This window comes from Perna viridis, chromosome 2 (genome assembly GCF_037379345.1).
Source record: "Perna viridis isolate PV_CMFRI_1.1 ecotype Kerala chromosome 2, ASM3737934v1, whole genome shotgun sequence".
Classification (NCBI taxonomy): domain Eukaryota; kingdom Metazoa; phylum Mollusca; class Bivalvia; order Mytilida; family Mytilidae; genus Perna; species Perna viridis.
In genome coordinates, this window is record NC_142446.1 from 53038342 (window position 1) to 53051799 (window position 13458).

At 32.2% G+C, this 13458-nt stretch overlaps 1 protein-coding gene across 5 annotated transcripts in view; it reads left to right on the top strand.

The window, feature by feature from the left end:
• The window catches only part of LOC148625995 (uncharacterized), a 54449-nt gene that overhangs the window by 12280 nt on the left and 28711 nt on the right, over nt 1-13458 (top strand). For all 5 annotated transcript variants that reach the window (XR_015919971.1, XM_088569520.1, XM_088569522.1 and 2 more), the window contains exons 5-16: nt 1125-1221; nt 1813-1847; nt 4618-4716; nt 5197-5277; nt 5721-5807; nt 7216-7265; nt 7596-7684; nt 8868-9011; nt 9633-9753; nt 10624-10697; nt 11804-11944; nt 12962-13076. Coding sequence is in view for 4 of the 5 variants with exons in the window: in XM_088569520.1 (XP_088425646.1) it covers nt 1125-1221; nt 1813-1847; nt 4618-4716; nt 5197-5277; nt 5721-5807; nt 7216-7265; nt 7596-7684; nt 8868-9011; nt 9633-9753; nt 10624-10697; nt 11804-11944; nt 12962-13076 (1133 nt within the window). In the remaining variant the exon portion in view is untranslated. The remainder of the gene's footprint in view (nt 1-1124; nt 1222-1812; nt 1848-4617; nt 4717-5196; nt 5278-5720; nt 5808-7215; nt 7266-7595; nt 7685-8867; nt 9012-9632; nt 9754-10623; nt 10698-11803; nt 11945-12961; nt 13077-13458) is intronic.

Sequence of the window (13458 nt, forward strand, 5' to 3'; positions counted from 1 at the left end):
CATGGTAGTATATTGGATTGGTGCCATTGGAAATTCTTAAATTTACATAACTGGTCATCCATCATTTTACCTCACAAAACTGTGATCGGGTTGGTCACAGGTCATCCGTTATCAATCCATCTGCGATTAATCAGTCATTGGTTATTGATCCTTCATAAAGTTGTGCGGATCATTTCAGGGACTGTATACCCTTCGTTTGGGGAGTATATTTAAGCCTGTTATTATTTCAAAGTTATTTGTCAGAACTACTTCATAGCTTATTGTTGATATGTACCAAGATTTCTTATAGGTTAATGCTGTCATTTGAATAATGTTCTTGTAAGTTATTCTGTAAGTACTTACTTAGTGCTGTGATATGAAATAATGCCCAACTTAATAACGTTTTCATTAAAGATCAATACTTAATTGGGACTAGATGGATCAGAAAGGATTGTCCTAATCTTTTGACCACAGCATGCTTTAATAACCAACTTTAATGGTTTTTTTATCAGTAAGTTACAATAATGTAACCCTCCATACACAAGCATCCCTCTTTTGATGGAGGGCTAGGTTGTCATAACTACTTACCTTTGTAAACAGTTTCTCAGTTCATGTCTAAAGCTTGGTACATGAAATGTTCCATTACTTGGTGAAAAATTTAAAGGGCATGTTACATGTTGTATTGTGCAAATAATCATTTACTATGAAGGTACTTTTATTCATGGATTAGGAAAGAAACACAAGTTTGTGGATTCTTGAATTTGTGGTTTTGAGGTTTTCAGTATTCACATCAATGGGAATATCCTTGTCAGTGGGTACAAAATTTAAGTCTAAAAGGAATTCATGATTTTCACCTTAATTGAGAAAAAAATGCATGGCAAAATGTGAAATTCGGATGTATCAAGCTTTCACATAAAATTCATGTGAAATTTTCACATAAAGTTCATCTTAAATGAATTTCATCTTAGAATCACATAAATTTCGGTGAAGTTCATATGAATATCATGTGATGGTTGATATGCACTAATTGCATATGAACCATACTTGCCTTACCCTATAAAAAATAATGAAATTCTATCAACTTCACTGCATATTTAGTAAATACATTATTAATAGTCATTATGCATTGAAACTATGTGTTACAGGTTATAACTGTGTCATAAAGTGCCCTGAGGGATATGAGAGGAAAGATGGAGAACAACAGTGTTCCTCGATAGTCCATCAAAATATTACAGAGGTTGAGTAAGTGGTGAAAAGTATGAGAAAAGATGATTCATAGATTAGTATACATTAAGGCTTGATATGAAAGTGTTTTCACATGTGTATATAAACCAGACCCAGAGCATATTATATCTTTTAAGTCTGAATTGCAGGGTAACCTACAAGTCAAGGAGAAGAAGTGACCAAAACATATCAGCCCTAAGCTATGTTTTTTTTTTAATTGTAAAAATGTCCTCGCTGAATCATGGAAAGGGAAGTAACTCCAAATGACAGCATTTTAAAGTTTATGAAATATAGAGTTATTATGTTATCAGTTTGCTTAATTATGTAAATACATACAGTATCTCCCATTAGATTTTTTAGAAGGTAATAAAGAAGGATCTGAAAGAAAATAAATGACTGCTTATACAGTGTTTGTAGTAAGATTTTTCAATTATTTTTTTCATAAGTGTGACTTACTGAAGGCTCTTTAGAGAGTTGACAAAGAAATCAGTTTACTGCCAATTTCTTTTCTTTGCCAGAATCTTAGGTCCTGTACTTGAACGGTTTTCAGTATAAGGCCCCTTTAGCTAGACAGTGTAACTTTTCTTATTTAGTGTCTGATATTTTCAGGTCAACTGATAAGAATAACCAGACTAAAGCCTCAAGTAAGTTACACGAAGTAATTAATCTTTATAAGGATTGTAAATTTATAGAAGAAGTGGTTAATGCAGCCCTTTCTGTTCATAAAACTGCAGATTTTTCATTGAACTTTGTCAAGGAATGAGAGGAAGTCATTAAAAAATAAAGTGGCTGTGTCAGGAAGATATGAACATCAGAAATAAAAGAAATTTGTTATTATAACCCCCCCCCCCCAGAAATTAAGTTTGAAGGGGGACCTTATAAGATATAGGAATCACTCCGTCTGTTTTTCTGTTTGTTCACATTTCTTGTCAGCATACATTGTAACTCCTCCTTATTTGATGAAATTTTATAGAAAGTTTAGGCACAATAAGTGCACATGAAGGAAAATAACAAATATTGGATGACTTCAAAAGGAGATAACCCAACAAAAAAGTTTTATATATTAAAACCTCATTATGACAACTCTTCCTAAACTGCTCAAGGAATTTTGATGAAATTTTATATGTTTTATGTGAATTTTGGTCATTAGATGTAGATGTGCACGAAAAAAAAAAATTACTGGTGGATGATTCCTTAGGTAGATAATCCAGCATAAGGGTTTTACATGTTAAAACCTATTAAGCCCAACTGATCCTAAACTGCTCAAGGGAATTTGATGAAATTTTATAGAAAGGTTCGGTATCACATCGATAAGCATGAAGGAATGTAGTTACTGTTGGAGGACTCCAAAGGGAGATAATTGAGCGCCGAGGCCATGCATTTAACTTCATCATATGATGTGAGGGTATTCTCTTTGTGAGCTTGCTCACCACAGTATTTCTGTTTCAATATTTTACAGATTCTTCATGCAGAACTTTCATGTTATGGTACTTTGATTAAGCAAGTATGATGATGTTTAGATAATTTGAAAAATTTATATGTGAAAACTTGTCTTAACTGACCTACTAAGGGAATACAAAATTATGGTCACATTATTCAGTTTGTCTTTATATACAGGTTAATATTAGGTAGAATGCATTACTTAGGGATATTTTACTCGTAGTTCTTTACATGTTAGACAGGTTATTGTTAAATGCAGGTGTTTGCTAAGACTGATTCGATTGTATTTTTTTCACTTTGATTGACAATCTTGCCACAGTGATATGTTACAGAAAAATGATGAATATTGCTAGTTATGTCCACATGCTAGACATATGATGAACTATGTAATAATTAATGTATTCAATGAATATGAAGTTTTTGGGTGTGAACACAGTTTCTTTGCCTGAAATATGACTGCAGAGTGATCATAATGTACAAAATTAACAGAATGTTTTAATCTTCAAGCAATTTTTGTGTCTCTTTGAAGCATAATTTTCATACCTCATCATGTTTTTTCAGTCATTTTGCATACAAGTCTCCAAATCACAATTGACATTTTAAATACTTTATTAATTTTTATTTGTATTACATTTGTATTTTTGGCCAAAAAGAGCCTTTAATGCCCTACTCCTTCCTAATCATACAAAATCTAGTGACACCATATTTAGCATCCTATTGATTACATTGTCAAATCTGCTGTGATTCTATAGCCAAACCAATTCCTATTTCAGCACCAAAAAACATTCAAGGCTGAAAAGCAAAACCAATTCCTATTTTAGCACCAAAGTTCAAGACTGAAACCCTGCTGTAGGATTATTGTTGCTTACAATGACCTTTTGCGGTCGTACAGTGGTATGGTGCTCTTGTTGTCTTTGTCAATGTTATCTTTGGTAGACACTTGGTTTTCATGCATTAACTTAAATATATGTTGCTTAATCTTTATAAAATTTTATAACAAGTTTTCAAACCACAAAAGGAAGGTTAGTATTGATTTTTGGGGACATGGCCTGATGCATTTTAGAATTAAGGGTAAAAAAGGGACCAAAAGCAGGTATTTCATAGAATTCAATTATATAACTCCAGTAATAGCATAGGAATGTCTATTGTTTCACAATGTTCTATACCAAAATGATCAGGTTGGTATTGATTTTTTGGGTTTAATACTTTAAAATTGTAGAAATTAGTGGCCGAAAGGGGGCTAGAAACATGCATTTTCCTTAAGTCCAGACAATAATTTGGCTATTAGTGTATGGATCGCTTTTAAACTGTACCATACCACCAAAAGAAGGCTGGGCTTGATTTTGGGGGTTAAAACTTCAACTTTATTTTTGAATTAGTGACCAGAAAGGGGCCCGATACAAGCATTTTCCTTATGTCCATAAAATAGCTGAAGTAAAAATGAATGGATCTCATATAAATTTTACTACAAAGTACCATACTCCAAAAGGAAGACTGGAATTTATTTTTTTGGGGTTGCTACTTGATCCAAGTAAGGATAAAGGGCAAGAAACAAGTTTTTTTTTCATTTTTTGTTGATAATTTGAGTAAAAGTTAATGAATAGCTTTGAAATTGTACCACAAGTACCGTACCTATAAAGGAAGGTCTGGATTGATTTTGGAGGTCTTGGCTTCAACCATTTAGGAAAAAGGGGCCAAAAAGTAAATGATTCAATTCTCAACAGACTGGTTAATTTCTTAGTTGAATGGTGTGTCCATACATGCCCCAACAGTTTAGGGTTCATCCTTTGCAGTCTTATTAAGGTAGGCTTTGCAAGTCATTTTATTATTTTCAATATTGGATCATTGCCTTAATGTCAACCAGTAATTATATATGAATATTACCATAATTTTGTTTCTAAAATGAATGACTGATGTATGTAGCCCTGAATATTGTGTGCAATCTTTATTTTTTAACTGTTTTACTTATTCCAGTTTCAGATACAGTACCACAGATTACATATGATACATCAGTTTCAAAGGTTCTCATCTTGATACTTTGTGTGGTGTACTTCATTACTATTTTTATTGGTGGTGGGTATATATGGTAGCAATCAACTTTGCACTTCTTTCTTATTTTATTTGTGATACACATTGGTTTGCACAGTATGGATATAAATGCACATCTTTTGAAAGAACACTTGGCAGCTGTTGTAAACATTTGTGTGGCTAAGGTGTCTTAATGGATGGCTCACATTTGCCATTGAATACCTATTAGGAAACACATTTTGTTCTATATCTGTTAATACTTAGCCAATTGTAACAAAACTTGGTAACATATATGAGTAAAAGTTTTTTTTTCATATTCATATTCAGCTTAAAACATTTGTTTATTGAAATCTTTTGAAGTCAAGTTTGGTTTGTCCTGTATCTACTGGTAATTAAAAACAGCTTGTATACAGTGAGATACCCAGATAAATAAATAAGACTTTCAGGAGCTTTTTGTTTATTTCCATGTCCCGACTTTGTGGTTATTGTTTGTCTCTTGATCAAAATTTTTGTTTTTTTTTTTAGGATATGGGCTACACACAACCTGGAGACCATTTCAGCTGACACCTTTTGTAATATTGAGTATAGTGACATTGGCTTGCTTAGGTAATATTTTGCAAAATTAGCAAAGAACTTAAGCTGTCTTTCTTTTTTTAATTTTTTCCCGTTAAAACAACTGTTCTTTAATCATATTTTTGTTTGACGGTCTGTGCATTCATTGTTTCAAGTTAGAATTTTTTTTAAATAGAATGTTAGAAAAGTGGGTTTTTTGACACGGTAATCTGCCCTTGAAATGCTCATTTTCAGTGCATTTCAATAAAATTATAACTAAGTTTTTACCATAGTGATATGGACAATCTTGCCTTTTTTCCTTGATTCTGGTAATGCAAATAGTTAAATCAAACTTAAAAAATGGTGTTGTTTTCTATAACTATGATTCATCCACTGTCTGAATCTTAAAGAGACTGGCACTTAATAGTTAAAATTACCGTGCATTAAAGATGACTGTAAACATTTTATGCACACCTAATTATCTGTCTTTTGAACAGTTTATTGTGCAGTTGCAATGTACCTGTATAAAGACACAATGATTGTAATGAGGATTGTAATGACGATATTTACAGCACTGATGTTAGGTAAGCCAGGACTTTTACTAAAATAATTCTGGTATGTAAACATTTCAATTTACACATTCAGTTATGCTTAACCTATCTTCTAATATGACGTCTTCATATCATCAAACAATATATGTCGGTACAACCCCACCTTTAGCACCTGTGCACTGTCTCTTTTCTTTCGCTGTTGCTTCAAGACAAAACACTCATTTAAAAACATTTAAGCTATGATTTAACGGCTGAGAGGTTATCTAATTGAAATCAATTATATAAATACACACATTTAACACATACGATGACATGAATATTCATATTTATGACAGAAATGCGCATCATTGGTGTTTTCCTGGCAGCTGTTCTCATTGCCTCCTATGAAAATTAGGGGCCAAGTTAACACTTGTTGTTATTGTGAAATGCATATATTGTCGTCTGTTTGTTTTGCATGTTTGTCAACAAAATGGAGGCGTCTAACATTATATTAGAATTCTTAATTAATCCAACTTCCATACGGGGTAGGTAAAACAAAACAGTCGTTATTTTGGCTATGCCTTGGGAAATTTTTGTCACAAAAATTACCATATTTGTCATATTAGAAAAGAAATAATTCATGAAGGGGATAGAGTTGTACCCATTTTAACATGGGTACAGCATTTATATTCGATTATTTAACACCGATCTACAGCAAGTACAAATCTATAAGTTATTTTGGATACTATCCAATATCCTCTATAATTTTGCCATCTTTCACCATATCAGGGATGTTTTTTTTTTCACATTTTAGTGGATTTCTGCCAATTCCAATCTGGATTTTACCATAAGAATTCTTGTTTTTTACTGTACATTTACTTCCAATTTTTTCCAATTTCTGTATTTTTTGTTAACCTTGTCAAATTATCGCTACTATATGGAATGATGGAGACAATTTTTGTCAGAAATATCTCGTCTCCCAATTAATGGATTGATTTGAAATTTGGTGTGTGGTTTCATATAGATGGGGCATGTGGTTGCTCTCCATTATTAACTTCCTGTATACTTTCAGGTGTGCTTAGCATAGCAACACTGACAACTTAATGTTCATATTGATCCCAGTTATGTCAGCTGATAGGTTAGATAAGATACTAATATGAATCTTACAGTGCCATTTGGTGAAATTTAGTGGAAACAGATACAGATTTTTATGCCCTTCCTAACTTGTACATATTGTTTGACTCTTGTTCTTACCTCTATAATTTTGTCATTTTCAAAAAATAAAAAAGGTTATCTTTTTTGTTATAAACGCATATAGGTGATGAAATCAATTGTCATGACTGGTAAGGAGTCTAAAATTGTTATAATACTTAGTCCAATCTCAAAATAGTATTGTCAATGTTTAGAATTTCTGTGTAGAACAAGATCAGTCCACATTATGACTTTTTTTTTATATTTGTAGGGACAGTAGTTTTATTGATTTACTTCATTTTTACCCATGAAATTTCGGAGGTAAGTTTAAATACTATTTATTTCAATGGAATCTTTTACTAAGATTTTAACTTTTGTTTCAAATTATTTAAGGCAGTAACGCTTCTCTGAGTTGACTTATAAAGAAAACATACCCTCACAAACAAAGTATTAAGGATTCAACCTGCACATATTACCATCCATGTTCCTCCTTAACTGTTCAATTAATATTTAAAAAAACTTAGAATGGAATTGAAGCATTATATGTAGATGTGCATGAAACAAGATTAGTATTAGCTTATTTTCTTGCAAGTCGTGATAATCCAACTTATCTCCCTCAACGTTCAAGCCTTTGAATTGTATTTATTTCAGGAATGTTATGTGTACAATGAGCAATATGATAAAAGATTGTACAGTTATTTGAATGCTGCTGCAAAGGGTGACATGAAAGAGATCAAAAGGTATCATGTATTGATATAAGCTAAAGCCTATAAAGGAGGTTTCCAGGTCACGTAAAAAAAATACAGCATTGAAGTAATATAATTAACTCTGTTGAATAGAGTTGACCTTCCTTTGATTAAATAACAATCACCAGAAGAACGTCCTACATTTGTAAGTAGTTACGACCTGGACAAAGAGAGCTGTAAAAGGATATGATTTGTGTCTTTAAATAATTAGAGCCTGCCACAAAAAGTGGCAGTCGCCCTGTAGTGATCGCTCTGTCTTTCTGTTACAAACTCGTGTCCGGGCTGTTACTTTATTGTCTTTTGATGTGGGCTTTTGATATTTGGTATGTGGGAAATCACCTAAAGACGATGTATCACGTACCATGGATAGTGGCCTATGACTTTGAACTTTGAGCTCAAGGTAAAATTCCTGTTTTTATAGTGACAAACTGGTGTCTAGGCTGTAACTGTTTTATCTTTTGATGTAGGATTTTGATAATTTTCATGTGGGTAGATCACCTTAAGACAATGTATCATGTACGATGGATTGTGGCCTTTGACCTTGAAATTTGACCTCAAGGTCAAATTCTTGTTTTTTGATGACAAACTTGAATCCAGACTGTTTTTTTTTTTATGTAGGCTTTTGATATTTTGCATGTGGGTAGATAACCTAAAGAAAATGTGTCGCATACCATGAATAATGGTCTTGATCTTGAATTTTGACCTCAAGGTCAAAGTCCTGTTCTTTCAATGACAAACTTGTGTCATATTTTGCATGTGGGTAGATCATTTAATGATGATGTGTTGCGTACCATAGTTGGTGACCTTGGATCTTAACTATTGATTTTTGCACAACTGTTTGTGTCTTGACTGTAATGAGTTTTGCATGATTAATTGAATTTGTTAAGCAAGGCTGATGTACTGGATTTTTACCTCGGGGGCCCACAGAGATGGATTCCATCTCAATGATATTTAGCCATTTTTCTGACCACTCTCCAATTAGAATTATATTCAATACATCCAAAAAAACAACTGAAAAGCTATTTAAATTTATCCTGAAGCGTCTGTGATGTGGATATATTTTAACTGTTTATATAAGGAAGAAGTGTGGGAAAATTTTCCCACCATTTTTCCATAGTGCATTGCATCTTAATTTGACCTATCAATATCCTAAAAAGGCAAATTTAACTAACTTTAGATTAAAGAATGAAGACTATATAGAAATGGAAGATGTTGATTATGACAATAGATCAGCCCTCCACTTAGCTGCCTGTGAGAATCAGATTGATGTTGTAAAATATATCTTATCTCATCATTTCTGTTTTCCTGCTGCCACAGATAGGTTAGTAACACATGTTAACTTATTGGCAGGTAGACATAAAAATGTGTTTTGGCTACTTGTGCTTAGGATTTGTTTACATTAAGTTTTGAAACATGATTGATAAAAACAATATCTGGTTGTTTTTTTGTTTTTTTTTTAATTATTATGCAATGCTATTATCTAAGCACATTATATAGGCTCATGTATGTTATTATGGGTTTTTTTTTGTACATATCGTTCTCTGCACTTAATGACCTGGGGCGGGTTTCATAACAAATCTCTATATGATATTTTCATTAAATTCTTCCTCAACATAAATTACGACCAATCAAATCACTTGAGTTTGAAAATTTTAGGAAGATACTCAAGAATTTGAGAAAACTTTCAATTTGAGAATTTTTATGAAACCCAGGCCAGGACTTTTGGTAACTATGTCAGTGTTGCTACAATGTAACCAGAGCATTTGCAATGAAGAATTCAAACTTGCTAAAAAACAGGAATTATAGTTTTAATTTTAACATTAAGATACCTTTGGCAAACGATCACCATTGAAGACGAGTGCTACTAATGGGGGGGTTACTGAGTTATGATTTTTGATATTTATAAAATTTATATAAAGCTGTAACCTTGTATATTTAACAGGTGGAATAGAACTGCATTAGCTGATATTGAATTTCATGAGAAAAATAAACCTGATAAAGAAGTAGATTATACAGAGGTTAAAAATAAGATAAACAAATATAAATTTTCTGGACATGAGAAGGTAATTATATACAATGAATTTAATTAAGAGGTGGTTTTACAGGGCTCTATATATTCTAAAGTCCTATATGTCAAATAGAAAAACCGTGTAGTAATGTCACACTCTTAAGCGTTTGTAAATAGTATTGAATTAAACTTAAGGGATTCTTTGACACGGATATTAGGTCATAGAAGGTAAATATCTCGTCACAAAATTTATATTTCATTGATCACACTCATTTTGTGTCAGAAACTTATGCAAAAACATTATTTCACTATCCAAATTTATACCTGTATCTAGCTATTATGTTAATACTTGCCCTGCCATTCAGCTTGCAACCTTTGTGAGTCTATCAAGCTGAACCCTTGAAGGCCTTTCATCAGATTTGCCAGAACCCATGCTCCTGTTTGATGAATGTGATGCAAGTGACATCTTGTTGGCACAGTAGTTTAATTTCAGTTTTCGCTGTATTGATTGTGTTTTATCACAAAATAAATACTAGATTTTGTAACTTTATCCATGGCATATGTTCTATGATTGTCACCATGGCCTGATAGGCTGATATGGAGTGTCTGTTACCAATATGACTTCTGACCTTCAACTAGCAGCACGACTAGTGTATTGCAAGAAGCTGGAGCTGCTCACGTCTTCAAAGAATCTAAATTTATGTAGTGGGATTTTTGCTAATGGTTATCATATGTGCCCTTATTGTTTTTTGTGTCATGCAATTTTTCATGGTGTGTTATCTTTTTGTTCTTGGTGTTACCTTGTCCAAGTTTGCACTGTAGCGTTGCTAATTCTTCTTGTAAATCATTTTACTTATGGACATGTTGTTTTATATAAAAAAAAATTAAAAAATTTCAAATTTAATATGTGATTTTGTTCTTTCAGAAACATTTTAAAGAGAAAAAAGCTGTTGAGTTAATCAAAGCTGCACAAAAAGGTGACATTGAAAAAATTAAAAGGTAACAAATGTACAAGGTGATTTTTTCGAACTCAATATTCACCTGGTAAATCATCCTCAGAGCATTTTTTATTGAATCATTAAATAATCCAGCAAACTATAGTTTGCACTGATAACCTCCAAAAATAAAGTTTGTGTGCTAATCATGCTAATGTTTGCTAACTACAGTCAAATGCCCGTATTCAGCAATAAACTGGCATAAAAGACAATGATTAAAAAATCTCTATGAAGTACATGATTTTACTCACTAAAAACAAACTTTATTGTTTTTTTGTGAGATAAACTCAGTTTATCAAATTATTGTTGCTATCCTTGCTGTGCATCACTTAGACATGATTTTACCATATAACACTCATTGATTTGAATGATATACATGTAAAAAATTGCTTACTAAGATCCTTCATTTGATATGCAACTTCAATATTTTGGTTTTTTTTTTTATTCCCCAGCTTGAAAAGTGCGAGTATATAGTGATGGGGATGTCCATCCGTTGTTCCGGCAGTTCTTCGTTCTGTCTGTAACAAATATTACCCTTACAGATTTCTTGACTTCTACATGAGGGAATGATAAGATATTTGGTATATGGCTTATGCATGACGACTTGTACCATGTCTCCTTTTTCCAGCTTTCTTGGTCATCTACTTCCTGTTTTCTGAGCCACTTAGAATTTTTACTTGTTAGGTATTGGGAAATTCTTCGTTGCAGGTTTTGCCGCACCCATTGGAAGGAATGATTAGATTGTTGGTGTATAACTTAAGCATTGTATAACTTGTACTGTGTTTTCCCTTTGCAGCTTTTTATGTCATCTACTTACTGTTTTTCAAGCAAATTTTTACATATGTGTGGTTTTGGGAAATATTCCATTGAAGATTTCTCAGCACCCATTAGAAGGAATGATAAGACAGATTTTGATAATATGTCAAAGAGACAGTGACCCAACTAGGGTAAAAAACATCAGATTTTTATTGACACTTTTAATCCCACCCCCATTTTTGTTTCTGGTTTGTACCTAACCTACAATTAAAATTTCTTTGTATGAGGTCATTTTAGGGGAGTGGGAGGGTATAGATATAGTGAGTATTGCTCAGTCTTTCTTCTTTCATATAGGTTACATAAACGAAATACTGATATGAATTTGCAAGACTCGAGTGGACAGACAGCCCTCCATGCTGCAGCGAAGAATGGCACTGTTAATATAGTTACATACCTTCTAGAAGAATGCAAAGTTTCTCCATTTGTCAGAGCAAGGTTTCTATTGTTTCTTTTATGTCTCCTTTTAGCATGTTTATCTATTGATATTGGAAGAAAAAACAAAGCCAGCAACTATGCTTACTGTATTCTTGCAATTTTTGTAAAGAATCAAGAATTACTTGTTAATTTCACAATATCATTATTTTGTGTTTATGAATTTGAGTTTGGGAGTTGAGAATTTCGTGAATGTTTACTGTAAAAACCTTCAGTTTTTTGTATGGAGAAAATGCTTTTGTCAGCTCATTTTCTAGAAAATTATATTGTAATTGCAATTTTTTTTTCGATAACATTACATGTGAATACATGTAGCAATATTTTTCTCCCTTGAAGCATATGAAAGAAATCATAAATACTGTTATTCCGTAGCAGACTTTGCAAAAGCACAGGAAATACTCATATTTCCCAGGACAACAGGAATTACTGGAAATTCCTGGGAAATACTAGGATATAAAAGTTTTTTTTCTTTTTTTTCAACATTTAGGCATATTTGCTTTGCATTATATAAGTACATACATGAAAAAATCAGTAATTGAATCACTCTAAAACACTCTTCCTGAAATTTCTGATACTATTTTCTATGATTTTTTTCATTGTTTTCGAGAATTAATCCAAATGCCAGCTTTCAGTTGATATTTAAAAGAAGTCTTAAATTGCAAGCCACACAGTAGTACTTATTGATAAATGATATATGGAATGTGTGAAAGTCACAAATTTTTCTAGTATTGATTTTTTACGTTTGTAAATATGCTTTATACTGTATATTAGTTTCATTTAAAAAAATGGTTCTAATGATTATTACTTGTTCATGAGGACACTGCAAATGATTCTGAATATTGAAATAAAAGTAAATTGTTTTTTTTTTTTTAATTATTACATTGATTAACACAGTAGAATAAATATAATTTTTAAACAAGTATTTCCCTGTATTTCCCACTCTCTTGAAATTTGATAACATTTTCCAGGAATTACAAGTGGGAATTACAACCACTGTTATTCTTTATCCCAACCTTGTAGGGGAAAACGTCCACTAGATATTGTTCCTCATGAGGAGAGTGAGGAGAATAAAAAAGTCAGAGAGTTACTGAACAAGAATATGAAAAAATTGAGAGAGGCACAAATTGATGACATGGTATGTATTACGAATCATTTCAAAGTAATTTCACACTTGTTCCGAAAAAAATGTTTTAATGTGCTTAGCAGTTATAATGTTTAAAGGTTTCAAAATAAAGTTTGATATATCTTTTGAGTGAAGATTAATTGATTACCTTGTTTGGTTTATGATTTTAAGGTATTTGTATAAAGATTTTTTTTGTCACTTTGATATGACAAATGACAAGTTTTATATTTTATCTATGAAATTCCATGTTCTAGCATTCTTTTTTGCTGTGTTTGAATTAGAGTGCACCATATGGGATAGAGTTAATCTGTCAACTTTCCTTTCATCTGTTGCAACTTCCCTTCAGCACCTGCGTATGGAGTGTTCATATCACAACTCATACGTTATGCCAGAG